Source organism: Balaenoptera ricei, chromosome 5 (assembly GCF_028023285.1).
Source record: "Balaenoptera ricei isolate mBalRic1 chromosome 5, mBalRic1.hap2, whole genome shotgun sequence".
Taxonomy (NCBI): Eukaryota; Metazoa; Chordata; class Mammalia; order Artiodactyla; family Balaenopteridae; genus Balaenoptera; species Balaenoptera ricei.
This window is the reverse complement of record NC_082643.1, coordinates 58,653,520-58,676,562: the sequence shown is the minus strand read 5'-3', so window position 1 is coordinate 58,676,562 and position 23,043 is coordinate 58,653,520. Positions and strand designations below refer to the sequence as shown.

The following is a 23,043-nucleotide window of genomic DNA, read 5'->3' as shown; positions in this document are numbered from 1 at the left end:
AGTTTCCTTATCTGTAAAATTGGGATAAAAATTGGAGGCTGGATATCCTCACAGAGATGTTGTAAGAATGAAACAGGTAATGCATGTGACAACATGTATTAAACTGTAAAGCACATGTTTTAATTGTCATAATTATTATTTTAATTTTTTTCTAATTTGACACATCAAAGTCAACTTCTAACCATATTCTATGCTACCACCAATACAATCTAAAATAAACAATGTGTAAATATTCTTCCCTTAAAGCAGTTTACCATTCCTCAATTAATACGTTCAAACATAAAATTTTCTTAGGGTTATGTATATTCAAATTTCTCTCTAGATAGATATGGTTTAAATTCTAATCCAAATAGGTTTTTCTGATTCAGTCTACATAAACAATTGATCTTTGTTTTTTTAACGCTCACGTTAGTTTAAGTGCCTAGTCTCTAAAGTGTTTAGGAAATTTTGTTAGAGTTTTCAAAGAATTTAAAGTAGAAAATTAAATTCTATAAAGTTTTACCTAGTAATGTCAGTCATTTTCTTCACTCACAAATATTTATTGATCTTGTCTACTCTATTACCCCTTCTATGTGCTAGGGGTAGAACAGTAAAAAAAGCAGGCAATTTCTTGATGTGTTCCTTTTAAAAGGGGTAAATAGCTTCTATAAACTATTGTAGTTACTGATGCTCTGAGTACACTCAAGTTTATAACTGAATGTGTAAGACTTTCTTAGTAATATTATCCTGTCCAGTTTGGCTGTGATTGAATCAGTAATTTTCAGTAAAAAATGATAAAATATATGTTCACTACTATTTGCATTTTGTTTAAAGGGAATTTGAGTTCATGAGAAAAATCTAGACAAAACTGAAGTTATGATTCTGGTATATTTGACATAATTAGGATTTTTACATGAAGTATTAACATTTATATGAAAAGTAAGATTTTTTTTTAAATGAAAAATAGCATAGGAATATCACGGTTAGAATTCCAACCATGTTATTAACTAAGTACGTGTGTAAATGTGGGTATGCAACTCAACCTAAGTTTTTTTTCTTCTTTAAAATAGGATGAAATTATTTATCAAGACCCTGTGAGGACACAGAGATAGAGATAATATACATAGCGCCTAGCACAATCTTCTGAGCACTAGAGCTTCTAGGTAAATTTGAGTTTACCCTATAGCATGATGGCAAATTCTTCTACTGAAAAGAAAAAAAAAAATTTAAAAGCTTACATGATTGTAACTCTTAACTATTGAAAAAGTAGAAATTGATAATTTTGTCAAAAATAGAAAAAAAATCATTGCAAGGAAACTGGAATGCTGCTCCTTGAAATAACGTATAATCTAACATCGTTGATTATACAAAATTATACAACATTCTGTCTGATTTATCTATTAACATTATGTATGCCTCAGTGGTTCCTTATCGCGGGTCTAATGGTACGTTGTCTCTCTGAGTTAGTTGAATACTGTATTATTGAAGAGACCTAGCGAATATATCTAAGGGATCAAAACCCATAAATACACATTTTGAATCCTCGAATTATCTTCTAAAATTTGCTTCTGATCCACTCCTTTAAATCATCCTCATAAAGTCCTCCATTTCACAAACCTATATACACATCTTCAACACCCACAACCAAATGTTGCCAAGTCCTTGGTCAGGGTAGTGGTTTTGCTGCCTTCATGCCCCAGCTGAGCAAATGAGCTACATTCCCCAGCTGCTTAGCAAACACTGTTCACAGGCAGCGAGGGGAGGGCCTCAGCAGAAGGAGCCAGCTGGCAAACACCCTGCCAAAGGGCAGCTTCCCTTTGCCTCTGTCTTTAATTAAGAGATGGCAATGGGCCCATCACCATGCAGGAGCAGAGAGGCCCAATGACCTCTATTAGAGCAGGGCAATCACAGGCAGAAATGCCAGCTGGCGAATGTGTGAGTCCTGGAAAGCTCTGCCACCTGTGTCTGGCCAAGAGCCATCCAATAAAATGGTGGTATCATTCTGAAGATTCAAAATGAGCTCTGGAAACCTATCAGGACCCCCACCTCAATACATGGTATAAAAGCTCATTATCCTTTTTTTTTTTTCCTTCTCAAAGTGTTAAAAAAAACCCCAACCTTTTTGTGTATTTTATTGGTGTGCTCAATAATTTTGCTTGGCAAAAAAGTCTGGGAATTAGTATCTTCTCTGTAAAATGGAAAACATTGACCAAAAGAAGTCAACTTTCCCAAAATAATATATAAGGGTTGCTGTGTTAAAAGCATGTAGGTAGGCAACTTGTTATTCATTTATGGAGAATATGAATAGAAATCATTTTTCCCCAAATCATTTTTTCTTATTTTCAGTTATGCAGATAATAGAATGTATTAATACAGCTTTAAATATTAAATATTAAATGTAAAACCAAATCTTACTGAAATAAATATAATATAAACATGAACTATAAAGAAAATATTTCCACAACATGGATAAAATTAATTAGAATGAACATTAATAGAAAAGGACTCTGCCCCACCAGTTGTTGAGTAACTCCCTGTTTTAACAGAAGCAGCAGCTTAAAAGAAAAAAAAAAAAAGATAAATCCTTGCTCCTAATGAATATTATGTGTATGAGACTCATGCATATGCTGGGAAGTAAGAGTAAAAACAATCGAAGGTTACTCATACGGGGAAAAAAACCAGGACAATTTCCTTAAAGACATAAAAAAGAAAAACAAACTCATTGGTCCAGCTAGTTGCTTCAGGTAAAGAAAAACTATGCAGGAAAACAAGTACTTGTTAAACTTTTAGTCTTCCCGCTATTGAACTTTATTTCATCTAAGATATGCATATTCAAATATATAGTTTTCAAAGTACAGTTATTTTAAAATGTCATTATGCATCTCAACTTCTTTTAAAATCAATTTTAATTACAATAAAAATCTGGAAACTTAAAATGTTTACAAAATAATTCATAAAGAGATATATATATATATATATATATATATATATATATATATATATATATATATATTTGCCTAGCTTTGCATTAGTATGCAGTAATAAAGCTTACAAAAACTTGAAAGAGGAATGTAAACATTAATTTAACCAATTGTTTCCGGATACAGCATGTGTTTAAATTGTAGACTTCTAGCATTGGCAATTCAGTTTGGACCACTACTCCCAGAGAAATGGGAATCAGTGAGGGTATTAATATTATAACATTTTATTTGATTTACCGTATTTTTTTTCAGTAAACACTGTAACCCTTATCGCAACATAGCTTTGTCTCAGAGGTATTTTCTTAGGACACTCTTGGTGAATAATGTATTAAATAATATATTTTTTTCTGAAATATAAGTATCTTCATTTATGTTCCCTAGTAATCCACTAGTTACATGTAATGCCACCAGCAAATCATTCCTAGAGACAACTATTTCAAACATGATAATTGAGTTTATTTATCTATTTATAAAATGAATATACGAATATTGTAGACATCCAAAACCTAAAAAGAATGTAGATAACCTCGCTCTCCCCCACATACACTTGGCTGTTTTGTTCTCTGTTGTATCTTTACACAGGTAATTGTTGAATCAATGATGAAAGAAGCAATTAAAAAATGCTATGAATTGGGACTTCCCTGGTGGCACAGTGGTTAAGAATCTGCCTGCCAATGCAGGGGACACGGGTTTGAGTCCTGGTCTGGGAGGATCCCACATGCCGTGGAGCAACTAGGCCCGTGAGCCACAACTACTGAGCCTGCGCTCTAGAGCCCGTGTGCCACAACTACTGAAGCCCGCGTGCCTAGAGCCCATGCTCCGCAACAAGAAAAGCCACAACGAGAAGGCCGCGCACCGCAACAAAGAGTAGCCCCTGCTTGCAGCAACAACAGAAAGCCTGTGCGCAGCAACAAAGAACAACTGTGGCCAAATAAATAAATAAATAAAATTTATTAAAAAAAAAAAAATCAGGGCTTCCCTGGTGGCGCAGTGGTTGAGAGTCTGCCTGCCAATGCAGGGGACACGGGTTCGAGCCCTGGTCTGGGAAGATCCCACATGCCGCGGAGCAACTGGGCCCGTGAGCCACAACTACTGAGCCTGCGCGTCTGGAGCCTGTGCTCCGCAACAAGAGAGGCCACGATAGTGAGAGGCCCGCGCACCGCGATGAAGAGTGGCCCCCGCTTGCCGCAACTAGAGAAAGCCCTCGCACAGAAACGAAGACCCAACACAGCCAAAAATAAATAAATAAATTTATTAAAAAAAAAAAAAATCAGTTGCAAGAAAGTTTTTTTAAAAAATGCTATGAATTACTTCAATGTATTTCAATGTTTTATCTATAATCTTTCATCTATGCATATAAATGGAATGTTGAATTTTTAAGTAACTTTCATTAACAGGATATCAGTATTTCTCATGATACTTTTGCATTAGTATAAATGGGACCATTCATTCCCCTTCTCGTTTCCAATGTTCTACCTTGGACAATTTCTTAGGTATTGCAGAGTAAGTTTTTGAACTTCCACCCTTTTCATTCTTCCCTAAGAGAGAAGGAGCGATGTCTCTGGGAGTTTGGGAGAAGCAACCGGGTAAGTGTGGCTGAGCCCTTCCTTCCCTTCTCTTTTGGGATCTGCTTCTCTGCATTATGTCAGCAACCTTTTTTACTCCTACTTCCATAGGACACATATGTCTGGGCCAGGGTCTCCTAGCCACCTCTTAGAGACTAGTTTGGGCACTCATCTATCTTTACCTGGTCTATTAGAACTCAGGTTGTTCTAAGTAGTGTATGCCATTCAGATCTAGTCTGTACAAAAAATCACAGTAAAATAGGGTGGGAGTTGTCGCTTCCAACATGGAAGCAACAAGGTGGTTACATATCTAAGCCAAATATTCCAGTCCAGCTTTAGAAATTATAAGTTCATCTTTAGTTTCCACCTGTTTATTCCTTTATCAATAGCTCATTTGGTTGTGGATTCAGAAAAGAGGAAGAGGGATGATTATTGCCTTTAGATTTCGACAACTATTAGGGCAAAACATGTGAGAGTGGACCTAGGAGCCAACTCAGTGAAGAAGAGGAAATCAAGCAACTATAGGGAATGTGAAGCATACACTTCCAATTTTATGCCCTCAAATTTTTAAAATAAATTTTATGCTACAGTGTTAGATTTTTGTTATAGATTTTTTAAAATTATAAGGTACATATACACCTTACCTGCCTATACTTCCTTAATAGTATAGGTATTATGCAGGGTTACTGGCCATAAGAATGTGTTTTTCCCTGTGGTACACTGCAGTTACTACTGAAGGTTAACAACTCCAGTGTTTGGGACACTTTGAAAATGTCCTATGACTTCATCTTTTAATGCTGTGAACCCTAGTTAAGCTAATGTTAGACTCTACGGCAGTATCCCGGCGGTGTAAACTACTTGGCAGCAGCAGAACACAAAAAGAGTGCTCCCTGTACACTTCCAGCCTTCATAATCATGACTGCAAGTCAATTGTCATTGATCTACACATAATATTGCAACACGCTTTTCTACAAATTGGATAACTGCTGTTGCTAAAATTAAAAAAAAGAAGAAGAAGAAGAAGAAAGGATATTCTTTATTCTTAATCCCACCTTTTCAAAATATTTGATTTCATACTCCAGGATGATTCCATTGGGGCGATCTGGCTCTTGCCAAGACAAAGAGATGCTGTTTTTTGCAATTTTCCCCTTTTTCACATTGGTGACTGGAGAGGGAGCTGCGGAATAAAGAGTAGCATGATTAACAGAGCCTTGAAATTACACCTGTCTATAATGTATATCGGGCATTCTTGACATGTAGAATAACAAAAATCCCAAATAATTAAACTTTCATTTTACTCGGAAACAATTATACTTAATATACAGGTTTTTACAGATTTTGAAGTGTTTTAAAAAATATAAATCAACTAATATCCTGAGAATTTTCTATAATAAAATTGTAGTCACATAGAATCTTAAGTCTACATTTTCTCTATAAAGTTTAGATACATAAACTATCTTACTTTTTATAGAATAAAGATGTTCTTGATGACCTTATGTATATTCTATATTCCTAAAATTTTCAGACTCTGTATAATATATCCCATTACACTAATAATACATAATTATCTATATTACCACATTTTCACGACATTAAAACTCTTTTATAATTTCTTATTTTTGAAATCATATGGGTCCTATAACCACTGAAAATTCATACATTAAATATAGTGGAGTTTTTCTTAAAAATATGCTATTAAATGTGTTAATATATTGAAAACAATAGCAAATAAAAGAGACATTTTCCTTCATTTCCATTTCCCCAAATATTTAAATAGAAATCACAATCGCTTATGGTGTTCATTGCTATTTGCCAGTGTCTATTAAATGACACTGATGAAAATAGAAAAAGGATATGCTATTTTAGGTATATCTGAATATTTTGAATTTGAATTCACACACATATGAATATTTATTTCAACATCCATTTTTATCAATTTGCTGAGACTTGTATAGACTCTGGGTTTGACACCATAAAGAGGTATTGACAAATACTTTTCTTGATGTAGATAACCTTTATTTTTGTAGTTTTCAGCTTTTATAGACAACCAAGGAGAAACCATCCTGGACTACTGAATGGTATATATATATATTATATATATACACACACACACACATATATGTGTGTGTGTGTATGTATAAAGAGATAGAGAAATAATATATAATATGCATATTTTATATATAAAATATATACATATTTTATAATGTATATACATTATATTTTTATATACACATAATTTTTATATAATGTATACATATAATAAGATGGAAAAGATGTCAGCCATAGTGAGTAGTGTATAACCACAGGCTTAGCCCTATGTGAACAGTATTAGACATCTGGTGAGATTAAAATTTAAAGATATGTTATATACATATACATATATATGTATAGTAGTTCTAACTATTTTAATCTCCAGCAGTGTTCAGACAAAGTAATACACTGTAATTTGTCACGTTTAATTATTTTTTCTACTCCTCCGAAAATGTAATTAAATCAGAGGCACCACTTTGAGCAACAGACAGCAAGAACAAAGTTTAGAACTGTTTGGTGAGCCCCATACTAGTGTGACAAGGGGGTGGGGAAGAGGCTCATCATTTAAAAACAGAAGTGAGATCCTGTCACTCCTCTGTACCTCTCTGCCTCACTGCAGAGTGAAACCCAAATGTGCAAATGCATACAAGCATCACTACCATATGGCTTTCTACATCTCTGACCTCATCATCTCCTGCTACTGTTCTTCAGCAGCTCTACCCAGGCTGGCTGGCTGTAGGCACTTCTGACACACTACTGCCTAAGGATCTTTGTATTTGCATCCTATTATTCAGAGGTGCTTCTCACCCTGACTTCTCCAGGGCTTTCTCCCTGCTCTGGGTTTCTCACTGAGACCTTTCTTGTCTGCTCTCTACCTCAGCCCCCCTCACCTCACCATGCCCTCTGTTTCTTCAGTGTTTTATTTTTCTCCCTAGTTCTTGAACTTCCACCATCTGATATTCATATCTTAATTTTATATTTGCTTTTTTAGTTCTCTCAAGTAAAATGTAATTTTTATGAAGGCAGAGATATAGTTTATTTCATTCACAGCTGAATCCCTAGATCTAGAACAGCACCTGGACAGAGAAGGATTCCATAAATATGTATGCAATAAATGAGTGGTGGTAAAAAATCAAATATAGAGAAAACCTTTATTTTTTATTATGTATTATGTCAACAAACTCATCTATGAAACAAGGGTGAAGTGTCTTTCAATAAAATTAAAATAGAGACAGATATACTCTGTAAGAGCAAAATTTGTTAACTAGTGTTTTCTAGTGTTTTATGTACTTATAATAGGGTGATGATGACTTTGGTACTATAAAATGTACTTTTATTCTTTTAATCATAGCGCTTTGTGGTATTCAGATTCAGAGGATGCATAATTTCAGCCTTATCTGCTTTCCTTAAACATGTCCAGCTCCACAAATTTTCTGGACTACTACAGAACACATAGTGTGCATACAAAGCTAAAATTGTCTAGAAGAAGTTTTGAAATTGCAGTGTATTTACTTCCACGGAAACTTTACTGGACTGGTGGTTCTCAAAGTCACATTTTGGCATAAGTTCAAAGTCCCTATTGATTCCCTCATGAAGGAAAAGTCATGCCATATTTGGTATTGTGGACAAAGCATTCAGAAGACATGGAAACAAGAAAGAGGAAGCTATAAGTCCCCTAGTTCATCATTGTGTTTGCAGCAAAATAGCAAATTTACTGACAGAAACAGGAACAAAGAATTAAGGAAGACAGTAGAATTTTTTTTAATGTATTTTGTTCAGTAGTGAATATCTTTATGAATTATCTTAAATTATAAACTATACTCACTTTCCCATTACCCTATATATTTTTTGCATTATACTTTAGTAAAGATCCAGACAAAGACTGTTTAAAGTTCTTCACTCATTTTACTACATTGCAAACATTCTCATTTTGATTGATGTATTTCTTGTAGGTAGCTATCAGTTTTCACTTAATAAATTGATAGTGTTGCCAACTTTCTATTCATAATTGCATTTAACATGTATGTTCCATGAAGGCAGGGATTAATTTGGTTTAGTTCACTGCTATATTCCCAGCACCAGAAAATTACTTGGCATATAGATATTTCATAAATTTTTATTGAACGGAAACATGCATGAATGAATGAATGGGAAATACATACATTATCATGTATCATTCAAAACCGAGTTTGTCTCATCTTACGTGCATATACTGGGATCTTATTATTTGGAGATTTGAGCTTTATTTTAAAGCAATCAATTCTTTAATAAAATAATCAACCATTTCAACATGAAGCTATCAAATAAACATCAACACAGACATAACCAGCCTAAAGTGGAATTCTTTGTTATTTACCTACATCCATCAAAGTTAAACATAAACTGTATGGCTTTCAAAGACTGTTTGATTTAATAAACACCATTGTTTTCCAACTTGGTTGTCTCAGAGGCTAAATCATACCCTTTAAATCATGGTTCAGAATGGAGGGAGAAGAGGAAACCACTTCTCAGCTCAGAGTAATTCAAGAATAATTTGCTCTGTGACGAGACCATCTCTGCATCATTTGGGTAAAACTGATCAAAGTGGGGACACTGACAGCTCCTGGGGACACAATGATGATGTACAAATTGCAAATGGCAGCACTCTTACCCTACTGCAAAGTATTTTACAGAAAATATGTACATTAAAATAACTGCAACCAGACTTGCAATAGCAGGGCATGTTTAATTTATTTCATTCATCTCCCTCACTAATACCTTCTGCTCATTCTTTATCTACTCAACCATTTATTAAGTAAGCCTGGAACAAAATGAGAATTATGACACAGAACATTGCTGCCTGTAAAACTGCGCTGGATGATGTTACATCATAAAACTATTACCATCCTAGTGTAAGAAGAACAAAAATACTAGGAATCAAGTTGTGAATAGAACAAAATAATTTACATAGCTTCTAAGTTTCACCTTATGTGGAAACATCCCGAATGGTTTCTGTATTGTAGCTTCTATATTGGAGGTGAACTTTGAATACCACTATAATAAAGCAAGATATTTATCCCTTAGTAACATTTCCCATTATGGGCTAATTTGTCTAATTGAATTTAAAAAACAAATCGAGAATGGTTTTATATTTATAGAAAGATTATTAAGGTAGTACAGAGAGATTCCATGTATCCCACACCTGATGTCCTCTATTAGAAACATCTTTAAAAAAAAGTGGATATATGTATAGGTATAACTGACTCAGTTGTACCACAGAAACTAACACAACATTGTAAATCAACTATACTCCGATAAAAATTTTTTAAAAAGATGTTGTAAGATGTTTCCTACAACAGTACAGTACATTTATCACAATTAATGAACCAATATTGATACATTATTATTAATTAAAGTTCATTTTTATTCAGATTTCTTTATTTTACTTATTATCCTTTTTCTACCCCAGGATCCCACTCAGTATCTGCCCAAATTATTGTCTCTTCAACCTATTTATTTATTTGTTTGTTTGTTTAATCATTTATTTATATTCATGTGGAGTACGGACACATGGGTTTTTTATACTTTAGCTTATAATCTAATACTTTATTTTTTACTCATATTGTTAAAGCTTTGGCCATTGATTACTCTTTCAGTTAGCTCCTATGTCTCTTTCACATACCTCCATCATCCTGGTTTTTTCTGTCTGTTGTTTGTATTCTACATCACTTTCATTCCCCCTGGCACTGCAAGACCAGATGCACTAGGTCCATCTTGTTTATTTACTGTCCTCAATCTTAGAATAAGTAATTTCTCCTAGGAACACTGGTTTCTTTTATTGGAGAATTCCAAGGTCTGGATAAGTGTGCTCCTTGCTACTGGGGTTTTGCTTCTTGGCCCTCTCAGCTGGTAAAGCCAGGAAACAAATTGGTGTATGCTAACCTGTGTATATCTGTAAACATTTCTAAATATAACTATATGTGTATATATATATGTTAAGCTAAACATAAGTATAAACTGATGTCACCAACTCTAATCAGTTATCACACAGATTATTCTAGCTTCTTCACCCTAACTTATCTGTAACCTCCTACTTCAACAGTGGGTCCCACCATCTGCCATCCATTTACTTAATTGTTTAATTCCAGTATATATGTCTAGTGGTTAAAGAATTGCCAATCTGTGTCTGTTTGACTTATTGATAATTATGTAATGTAGAAATCTCTAACATCTCAATGGCACAAGCAATGACATACAAAAGTCTGCTTTTATGTAAAACAGCATATCATCCTAACTTTTCAAATACAGAAGCTAGTTTAGGGCACAGTGTCCTTAGATGGGAAGAGATGCCATGACACAGACAGCTTGGAAGTCAAGCAGAATTGGCTTCAAATCCTTTGGCAACCAGCCATCTCCTAGCTGAGTGATTCTGTTTAAGTTCCTTAACCACTATGAATGTAAATTCTATCTTTAAAATAGGAACAATGATACAAACTTTTTATAAGACTGCAGTCTGATTCTGTATTACAGTATAGGTATAAGGTAGGTACCAATTAAGTACTGTTTGTATTAATAGTTTTAAAATATTAGACAATTGTTTAGGAAGACTTCAATAATAGATTCTAACTCCTTAATCCTTTCAACCTTCCATCAATCGAAATTATATGTAGCCTCTTCTCTAAACTTGACACTGTTCTAAATGTTGGGTGGGTGAGATCAAAAGGCAAAGTACCTATACAGATAAGATATTTAATTTTCAACATCCAGTGGATTTCACAACTCTACATAAATAAATAGTTATAGGTAAACTTCCTTCATCATCACAGATTTTTTTAAAGACCTAAAAGTGTTGAATTTTTAATTGCTAATTAAATGATTAATAATTCACTTAATATAGATTGATGTCTGTCTCATTATTCAAAAGAAAGTTATCATGATGAAAACATGAAACTTAATTGTGTTAAATGGAATAAGAAAATACCATTTATCAGTCCCTGTACACAATGCTATTTGTGTAGACGAAAATAAACTATAGATAGACTCAAGTATTGGTTACTTATATTTAAAAAAAACAAATAATACATCTCTATGTATCAATATTTGACCTATCCACGTAAAATTTGAATCTTAAAGCACTGAGAAAGATAAATAAGGTAATATTGAAATCTTTTCAGTCTGTGACAATCCACAAATGTGTTAAAACTTTCTCAGATGGCACTTCTTTTACTTTCCTCCAAAGGCCCCTCCACATGAGTAATGTATTAGTTTATTTATATACAAGCTTCAAAAATACATGTATCTTATATTTAATTTCATAGGTCAAAATCTGGCCAAGTGGATTGTCAATATCTGCCAGCTGGAAGCTCCCACTCACTCTGCCACACACAGTTCATCATATTTAGGTGTTTCTTGTTACCCAGATGGGTCTGGGACAGTGTTTTTTAAAAATACAGATTATTAGGCTTCACTCCAGGAAATTCTGACTCAGGAGGTCAGAATGGGCCAAGGATTCTGTGTTTTTAATAAACACTCTAGCTGAATTATTTTTTCAGTAATTTTGGGAAATATTGAAGGCAACCATACTAGGATCAGTTCTTTTAACAAAATTATACAAACCTGGAAACCTGAGGCAAGAAACTGGATCAGTGTCGTTTTGTGAACTGTTGACTTCTTAAACCTTTGGCTCACTCTAACTGCCTTGTTATCTTGATGTCTGATACCATATTTGCCTTTCTTCATTTGGGAATTGTTTCTTTTTATATTTTCCTGACCCATTAGTACTTTTTTGGTAAACTGATTTGTTTCTTCATTCAAGCAATTTGTTTTAGTCCAACCAGACTATAATCTCCATAAAATTAGAAAACTCTTGTGCCTTTTTCACTATTGTCTGCTTAGTTTTTAGAACAGTTTCTGGATGATCCTAGGCACACACAAATTTTGATAAGAGGTGAATAAACACTTATCCACATTCTATTACAATAGATTTTCTAGAGTTTTAAAATGAAATCATACAGTATGTATTCTTTTTGGTTGGATTAATAAGGGACATGAGTAAACTTGCTGAGAGAAATGGATATGATTGCTGTCTTATTTTTAGTGATGTTTCACAGGTATATAGATATGCTAAAACTTAAGTTGTACACTTTATGTGCAGTTTATTGTATATCAATTATACACCAATAAAGACACTAAAGTGTATGTGCATGTGTGGGTTTGAAGTGAAAAGCATATGTGCCCAATGCCCCCCCAAGACTATTTATCAAAATTTGAATTAGTTAGAAAAGTGTAATAAAATAATATTGAAAGTTTCAATTTTGGGAAAAATTTGAATCTATTTTTATAGGTTAGCTATAATTGAAATTTAGTGGCTTTAATAAAAATTCTATATGGATAATTACTTCTTTGCTGCTTAGGTAGACTGAAATAAATATTATAAAAATTAATGACTACAATCTCTTGTTACAGACTTGATATTTTTGTCTTTGTATTGTACCATACTCTGATGATACAATATAAATGAAAGTTGTAAATGTATATCAAGCTATAATAGAGTCTTAACTTAAAATCAATTTTAAGGAAAATAAATGGTAAATGTTTAAATCAATTCATGAGAAATGGCAGGAAGATAAAATAAAATAGAAAGAAGTGTGACCAAAATTATGTTGCCTAGGCGTCTGATGCAAACTGACACTATATCATCATCTATCCTCACATTATGAACAAGCATTTGGTATACTGTGTTTACTTGAATTTTCCCTATATGTGAATTTTCACTTATTTTCTTTCTAAAAGAAAACACCTTTTAGTCTCACTATTAGCAAAACTTCCACATTTTTTAAAAAGGTAGAACCATCTAAATATTTTACATTATCTGATTTTTACATTACCATAACACTTCTATTTCTTTATATAATTTTAGACCATCTTTTGAAAAATTTCTACCCCAAGGTAAAAAGCAAAAAATGATTTTATTTATATGGTAGTGTGCTTAGTGAGGGCAGGGACAATTCCTTAATTGTATGGTTTCCTTCCAAGTGCAAAGTGCTGACTGAAATGGACCGAACTGACATGGCAGCAATTACCAAAGGAATGGTTAAGAATGTCTATATATAAAAGAGCTGTCTGTTGGGCTCAATTCATCCTGGAAGACTTTTAAAAGTTTGTGTTTTTTTTTTTTAAACTGAAGTTATTTAAAAATTTGTTTGATCCTGATCTTGCATTTGTACCATCTGTTGGACAGTAATTTCCCCATCGTTGGTCACTTTGTGCCATTTCTGTTTTTATAATTAGGTGGGGAAATCATAAACATATTTAGCACTCCCCCCCAAATCTCAGTTTTAGCTAATGTTACTATTATTATTACTATTAAAAATATGATCTATGGAGAGTAATTTGTCAGCAATTGCCTTATATATTAAGCCAAAGTTTGGACATAATTTTACTTCTGTGTACATGTACATGTGTGTATGTGTGTGGGTTTATGTAGTTTAATGAAATGTAGATACATCCTTATTTCATTATATTTTTATATATGTATATATAAAATGTGTATATTTATATATATACATATGTCTACATCTATATCTGTATATATAACACTCTATATATACATACATATATATATATATATATATATATAAAAATAGCAAGAGAGTAATGTGCATCTTTTGTATAGCTGGTTTAATGAAACTACATATAATGACGACTCTGCTATACTTGCTTTTGAGTACATATATATCATTTGAACGTAAGAAAACAAGCAATTAGATTTCCTAAAGTAAATGAGAAATGCAGTTGCTGAATTAAATAATAAACATATCTGAAATTGTCAAACTGGAAAAGTGGGGCAGATATTTTAAAATATGTACATGTTCATTGAGTATTATATCGTATATTTTATATTTCATACTGTATGTAGCACATAAATTATAGATGTATACACTTATTCTATACTTAAGATATATTTATTACTATGTTGTCATTTGATACCACCAGAGCAAGAGAAATAACTACAGTGCATTCTCACCACACCTGGTATCCATGGTCTCTTCTAAAGAAAAAAGGCATTTTAGAGGTTTCTTTCTCCAATAAAAATTCAATCTGCTCATTTAGACAAAACCTACAATCCCTCCATCTTAAAAGCCTGCACTGGATCTTTTGATATATGATCAAAAGACCATTCCAAAAAAATTGGCTTTAAATGTCAGTACTTATAGAGAGATGACGTCCTTTTTAATAAAAAGAACCTATGAACTGAAATGTCCCATTAGGTATAGTTTGTTTTTTTTCAAAAACTTGAAAATCATAAGATACTGAAAATGAATTGTTTTCAGTAGGAAATAAAAGCAACTTAATTGCAAAGAAGTAATTTTGATGTTATCAGACTTAATAGTATTAACCATATGCATCAAATACCATTTTGAAGACATGTGCACAATGATGCTAATTAGAAAAGAAAATGGCAATAATAATAAGAGAGAACTATATCACTGGCATTTATAGTCAATGTTTTTCCGATACAATCATGCAAATTACAAAACAAATATTAAATGTAACAATGTGTAAAATGACACGTGCCTCTTTATGAATTAATCCCACACCAAATAAACTATCATAGAATTTGTTTTTCATTTATTACTTCTTATTACCCTATAATAGAATTTTTATTACACAAAGTGGCCTTACTATCAATGACAATTTAATCTTAACCACAATATTCATTTGATGATAAACAGAATTTAAATAGTTTTTACAATATCCTTTTAAAATAAAGTGGGGTTATATTTAGCAAGTAACATGGCACAGTTGGAAAACTTTAATCAACACAGTATTCTTCATATACATTATATCCAAGGGAATATAGTGCCATATTTAATTTTAATCAATTTTACCAACTTTAATCAATGCTAAACCTCAATTATAGGATATGACAATTAGTCTTATAAAGTGGATAAATAGTAATTAGGTCAATAAACACACTCTCATAACTCATGTTTTTTCGTAAGAGAAAAATTAATCTCTTCTTATAAATCCATATTATGTAAAGTCTTGTTTACCACAGAATAAGCCACAAACAATAACAAAACCATTAACTGGTAACTTTAATTCAATTCTTAATTACTTCAAGATTTTCATAATATAAACTGATCTAGCATTTTAAAAAGCAAAATAAACACATCATAAATATAAACAACCTATTTTTTTCCTTTATCATTTCCTATTGGTCTTAATCTTATATAGCTATATAAACAATAGGGATTATTTAATTCAATAAAGATCATGATAATAAGTTATCATTTATCTATTGACTGTTTAAAGAATCAGATTAGATTTCTGTTATACCATTTAAGTTCAAGGCCATCACATCATCTTTCCCTAAATATATTTTCTCTGAGGCCATCTGACAGGATTCTTTTAAAATCTGAAGTTGTGCTGGTAGAAACAAGAAATTAAATTTTATGGCTATCAAACAACCAAGGAGACCTAAGCAGTGCTTATCAGCTGACCTCATAAATATCCCAATTAAAAAGTCTTGAAATAGTATAATTCCTAGCAGCCACAAGAGAGGCCAGAAGAAAATGCAAGATTAATGATTATAGGTAGTCAACCTTTTAAAGTCCAGAAAAAAGCCAAATCAAGATATTCTGTTCCAAGTTAGTAATGTTATCAGATATTCAATTCTTCAGCTCTTACCATGAGACCAATTTTAGTGAATCCAACCACATATTCCCCAAGTGGTGGGAAATCTCAGCTAATATTGAATTTGCATGTGAGGCCATTTTCTTTTGAGAGTGACCACACAGAGAAATTTCTAAAGCCAACAAAATACAGCACTATATATTTGTCATTAGAAGTTCAAATACCATGAGGTTCATATGTTTTGTTTTATTGGAGCAGTAGTTTGTGCTCATATTTTCCAGAAAAGAAAAATAAAAGTACATAATTCTAGCTGTAAAATGCTCAAGATGATGCATTTTGCAAAATTTCAGTTATTACTCAGAAGGGACTAAGTCCACATTTTACTTTGAGAAATGTTTAACAAATTTTGGCTTAAAAAAAAAAAAAGGAGCAAGTACATTCATGGATGAATAGATGGATAAAGGAGTTATTGTAATTACCTGATAATACATTGCATTTATAGTAAACATTACGTGCCCGATACTTTGTAGTCTAAGTACTTTATACACATTAACTCATTAAATATTTCTAACATCCCTAGGAAGTCCACATTATTATCATCCTCTTCTGAAGCACTGAAAAGTTAAGTAATTTGTTCAGTCAACCCACCAGGAATTGGTAGACCTAACCAGTCTTGCTTCAGAATTTGTATTCTTAAGCATTACACCATAGAATAATAAAAGAATCCCTCAATAAGAGAGATGTTGCACTTCGTACTTAATTGAACATCAGATTATGTTAAAGATTACTCAGATTACCTAATTTTTCCTTGATATGGCCTAACCTCTTAATTTTTGTTCAACTTTTTAGTATCTGCCAAAGCTGATGACAGAAAACAAAATACAAACAATAATCTCATAAAAGATTAGGCAACTCTACTGACATATATACTGTATGCATTTTGTGATGTATAATTTTATCTACTCTGAGTTGTATTACCTAAAGCAATGGCTTTACAACCATTTGATCTACCATTTTTAAATATGTATTTTAAATATATGTAAGTTAAAAAAAATTTTAAACACATATTAAGTCAGAAAGAGAAAAACAAACATATATTAATGCATATATGTGGAATTTAGAAAAATGGTACAGATGAACCTATTTGCAAAGCAGAAATAGAGACACAGATGTAGAGAACAAATGTATGGACACCAAGTGGGGGTGGTTAGGATGAACTGGGAGATTGGGATTGATGTATGTACACTACTATGTATGAAGTAGATGGCTGGTGAGTGCCTACTGTATAGCACAGAGAACAAAAACACTAATTCAAAAAGATATATGCACCCCAATGTTCACTGCAGCATTATTTACAGTAGCTAAGATATGCACACAACATAAGTAGTTATCAATAAATAAGTGGATAAAGAAATTGTGAGATACATATGTGTGTGTGTATATATATATGTATATGTATGTATACATACATATATGTACATATGTATATGTATACATATGTACATATATATACACACACATATATATCTCACAATCACAAGATTGTTGCCTCACATAATGTTGCAACCCCTTTCACTAACAAATTGAAATTTTGAAAACAAAATGTTGACTATTTTTTATCTGACCACAAAGTACTCAATCCAGGGCATGCTCTTCAGAAAGAATTTATGTGACTTCTCCAGCTTGTTCCAGAAAATGCTCCAAGCAGGCACAATGCTTTGTAAAGATACAGTGATTAAAATAAAGCCTATAAATAAGACAACATACAAAATATAGATTCCTATATTTTCTCCATTGCCCTCCTTGTGTGCAAATTGTGGTATATGTAGGTAAAGAAATTTACCATTAACAGTCTATATTACATATAATAACCACATAAAAGAAAGAGCAAATCACTTATAATATCCAAATTCTGACTAACACTTAGTCATAGACTAAATATACAACCTGGGCAAGTTCATGAATGTTTTATTAGCACACATTAAAACCCAACTTACTATCACTGAGAATTTTAGAATTTAAGATTTGTGTAATAGGTGTTTGGGGTCAGTAAATGATTTGTATCCCCTGTTACAGGTTTCTCGGCCCAGAGTGGAAGCAGTTGCATTGATTAGACCACACTGATATGGGCCAAGGATAATATTTGCAGCACTCAGATGAAGAAGTATGCTTAAAGGCATAACAAACACTCATAACATTTATTGGGGTTCTTTCATATTCATAAGATGATTTTTTAAAGTGTAGGAGAAATTAAGAAATCAAAATATTACAGACCTTGATGCTGACTCACAGGGCTGTAAGAAGAGATCTCTTAGCAATCTCCAAGATCTCTAAGGTATCTAATTAGATTGACAGATTTTAGAATTACTCTCAAGAAATTAAAGGTTTATAAACAAAGAATTTTTCTAGATGCGTGTTGTTGCACTCCTTGTTCGCTGAAAAGTTCTCGTGATTGCTGGAAATCTCAGATCTGGGAGCAAGGAGAACTTCTGTTCTAGCTCTGCCACTATCCTTTTAGCATTAGGGGCAAATCATGGAGCCTTTTTATGTGCAAAATTAGGGTGCTGGAGCAGACTTTATGTTATTCCTTCTGACACAAAATATTCTATAAGTATAGAAATGAAGCAATGGGGGAAAAAAAAGTCCTTCTTGAATTGAGCAGAGAAGCCCTGACACATGGTCATGTATGTTGAGCATCAGTCCAATTAAATGCCTGAATTAATACAAATTACCTCTTCTGTAAATTTTAAATGATTTTTTTTCAATTTTGGGGTCCTAAAAATTCATTATAATGTTAAAATTGAATTCAAACCTTTTCCTTACTTGACGGTGGACATTATTCTCAATGGACAAAGATAACAACAGTTAATGATGAAATAACTGTATATAAATTCACGTTATGTTTGTTGAGAACTAAACTGTTTAACATGAGAATTGCTTAATTCCACCTTTATCTATAGGAGGTGGGTCTTTGGGGGCAGCTTCATCTTTTGAGGCAGAATTGTCCTGATGAAATTGAACTTGGGAAATCCGAAACGCTATATAAATAATTTTAACTGAATGATCTATATTCTCCAGACAGCATTTAATTACCTTGGAGAAATGTTTCTATGTTTTCTGACCAACTACTTCAAGGTCTATTAAAGTAGTGTTACAAACAAGCACCAAAAAGTGTAATTAATCATTAGTGATACACACTTCCTTGGGGGCACTTTCATGTTAAATCTTGATCTTTTCCCTTATACTTTAAAACTCCTCTTTACTTAGAGGATCCAATAGATTATACCTCCTTATGACTAAATCATCCTCAAATAAGAAAACGGAGGTACTAATGGAACAATCCAAAGAGTCTGGTAAAAAATGATAATCTGGCACTGCATGTGTATTAAATGTTGACTAACTTGAGACCAGTTTTTTTTGTTGTTGTTTTTGCTTTTTTCCATTTCTGAATATGGACAAAATTCCATGAGAAATTCTTAGATTCAGATGCACAATATCTATTTTAAATGTATATATTTTAAACAGTGAAATCAGCATGAGACTACACTAATATAAGAATTACTACAACAATAATTACCTGGCCATTTAGACATGAGATTATCTATCCATAACTAACTCACACCTACTGGGACCTGGAAAGTTTAATGACTTTGTGATCAATTACATAATGCCAAAGGTTGTCTTTTCCCCATAATTTAGTACTCATTTCTTTTCTTTTTATCCTCTCATGAATAAATGGTACCAGGCTTTTGGTCTGTATATTTCCATCACAATAACATGGTAGGGGAGGAAACGAAACTCTTTTTACAGTGTTCACTGCCAGGAATTTATGAATTATATGCTGATTTCTGTAAGTGTGCCTAAATATAGTGAAAGGGGCATTTCATGAATGTGTAAACAAGATAAAACATAAAAAAGCAATGTTTTCTAATAGGAAAAACTAAATACTACCACTGTTATAATTTATTTTACTTTCACTTTCCCTCTTCACCCATGCATTACAAAGACATTTTTCTCAAACTTATCCCACAGTCTCAGCTCATAATATTGTTGCAAAGAAGGCAAATGGAGCACTAATACTGGCTTACAGGTCCTCAAAAAGAACCTCTGGCTTCCTGCCAATCAGAATTTTTTTCTTATTGTACTCAGTGGCCAACCTTCTTAACAAGTTTTAAAAGTTTAACAATCTTCCCAGTGGGTCTTAAGAGTGTCTATCATCAATGTCTATCATCACTAGGCATTTGTTTCTTCAATTTATTAAAAAAGATACATCAAATTTTGGACAATCCATAAATAGTAATAGAAGTCTATTCATTTTTATTAAATATTAAAATAAAATTGATTGTATTTTACAAGAAGTGCCAAGTAAGAAAACAATTTTTTGAAATCCATAATCATTAGGGAATGGCCCAAATTTCTGATACAGAAGCAAAATAACCAATCCCACTAACTACAAAGTCATTCATAGGATTGTAAACCTGTTGTTTTCAATTATAAAATTTGATTCAAAATTTTGAATTCTAGAGTGAATCTGGAATTCAGCTCGAGTTCTTTCAAAATATAGTAAAGTTAGAAAATTCTACCAGTGCCTCAGTATATTCATTTGTAAAATTGGGATTTTATCTCTCTCCCACCTAACTCACAAAGTCACAGGGAGTTGATGCCATATTAAATGTAACATTAAAATCATAAAATCTCTATATCAAAAAAATCATGAATTTACAGAGGTAAAATTAAGCATCCATTTCCTTTGTCTCTCCTGTGGTGTCTTATCAAATCTCAAAGGCTTCACACTGCATTTTTAAAAAAATGTGTCAGAAATGGTTCTCTGGTTTCAGAATTCAAAACAGTATTTATCTGTTCATAAAACACCATAATAGGATCATTCTTCCATTTAATTAAATACTTGCAGAGAGATTACCATGTGGCAGGCACTATTTTAATTGCTGGAGAAACAGCAGTGAACAACATAAGCAAGTCCATTCCTTCTTGAAGCTTACATTTAAAATGCTATCAATTTATCTATAAACCTATTTATTTAATGAGCAGGAGGTACCAAGAATAATCACCCCAATACCTCAAAATATTCCACTGAACTCAGATTATTACAAAAGTCTCACATCCATCTTTTCCATCTATGTTTTCCTATGTGAATTCCCTGCATCAGTTAAATTAATTACTCAGTGAAACCCATTTACTTCTTGGAATTATATATATATATAAACATGAATAGTAATGTAAATGTGAATACACATACATATATGTATATATTTTCATATTTTCATCTTGTTTGGAATGCCCTCTCACATCTTTCTTCTAAAATATGAGCTGAAGGCTATGGAAACAAAAAGAAGACAGTAAATAACCATGTGGAGTTGAAGAACATTATGAAAGGATTAAAGTAAGGAAATATATGGGCTAAATCTTTAAATGGAAAATTTTCTATTGGGCAAAAACAACAAGGACCATTTGGGGTGAAGGAATATAAGTATAAAGACTAAGAGATAAGAAAAAGTTATATCATTCTCAGTGATGTTTGATGTTATAAAGGATATGTGTGGTGGGTGAAAGCAGAAAAGGAAGTTGGAATAAGTGTTGAAAACCAGAATGCTGTTATCACTGATTTAATAATTAGGATAGTTTGTATTGTTGTTGTTGTTGTTTTTATTATTAATATTTTATATTTGGTATAAATTAAGTGTCTTCAAATAGATATTGCGCTCTTAAAAACAGTGACCAGTGATCTGCAACTTTTTGCCCCTAATCTCAAAGCAATGGGAATCACTCCACAAACGTTTGTGATTGCTATTGCTAACACTGCTATTGTTTGTGCTGGCAGTGTGTGGTAAATGTAATACTATTTAATATCAGTGAGAAAATCTATAGGAATTATAGAAATAGAGATCACAATGGCCTGGCAGATACCAGATTTTACCTGGGACTTGAATGATAGGCTATGAATGGATAGGAAATAAGAGAGAAAGGAAATTTTACCAAAGAAAATGTCCAAAGGCTCAAATGCACAAAATAGAAAAAGGCACTAAATTATGGGGACATTTAATCCTCTCTGGATTAAAAGGCTTGCACTAACATGTGTTTGGATAATAAGCTTAAATACTTATGCTAGGACCAAAGTACCAAGGACTTTGTAAGTCAAACTGATAGTTATATTGGAGACATAGGAACTAATATCATGAAGGTGGTACGGTAGGAAGATATCTCTGCCAAAGTAGGTAGGATGTCTGGGATGGGAGGAAGGCAGGAGGGGTCATATGAGATGGGTTTTAAAAGGAAAACAAAGAAAACAAAATGCGTGAATGATTGTTTTGCCATTTCTTAAATAAGTTTTCTTTTTCCAAGGGAATTACAATGCTATAACTGCTCAAACTCAAACCCTACAACCACCACCCCGTGCTATCCTTCGTTTATGTTAGGAAAAATGAACATCTACTCTGTTGAAAACCTTAAGGATATCATACTCCCTGTATGGACATATTAAATTGATCACAAATTAAATTAGTTGCAAATTGAATTAATAATTAATCACAAATGCCCACTGATTCATTTCTATTATATTTTTTAAAACTTTCCTCATCTCTATTACAATGCCACCATAGATCAGGGTCTTATAATCTTGCTCTATAATTTCAACAGCCTCTAAATGGTGAAGTGCTACCATCACCTGAAAAGTAGAAGCCCTTTAGTCTGCACACAAAGATCTTGACCTTTCCTCAGCCTGTGCTTCTGGTCTCACATTCTTTCCCTATCCTAACAGATGCATTTCATGCCAGCCATCCACATTTTCCTGTGCAATACTGATTGGGAACAACATTTTAAAAGTCTGGAGGCCAATGGTAGAGACATACTTC

General features: G+C 32.7%; 1 protein-coding gene across 5 annotated transcripts in view; it reads right to left on the bottom strand.

Annotated features, from left to right (window-relative positions):
* The window catches only part of EPHA5 (EPH receptor A5), a 320,620-nt gene that overhangs the window by 107,119 nt on the left and 190,458 nt on the right, over window positions 1-23,043 (bottom strand). For all 5 annotated transcript variants that reach the window (XM_059924076.1, XM_059924074.1, XM_059924077.1 and 2 more), the window contains exon 6: window positions 5,578-5,702. In XM_059924076.1, the coding sequence (XP_059780059.1) occupies window positions 5,578-5,702 (125 nt within the window). The remainder of the gene's footprint in view (window positions 1-5,577; window positions 5,703-23,043) is intronic.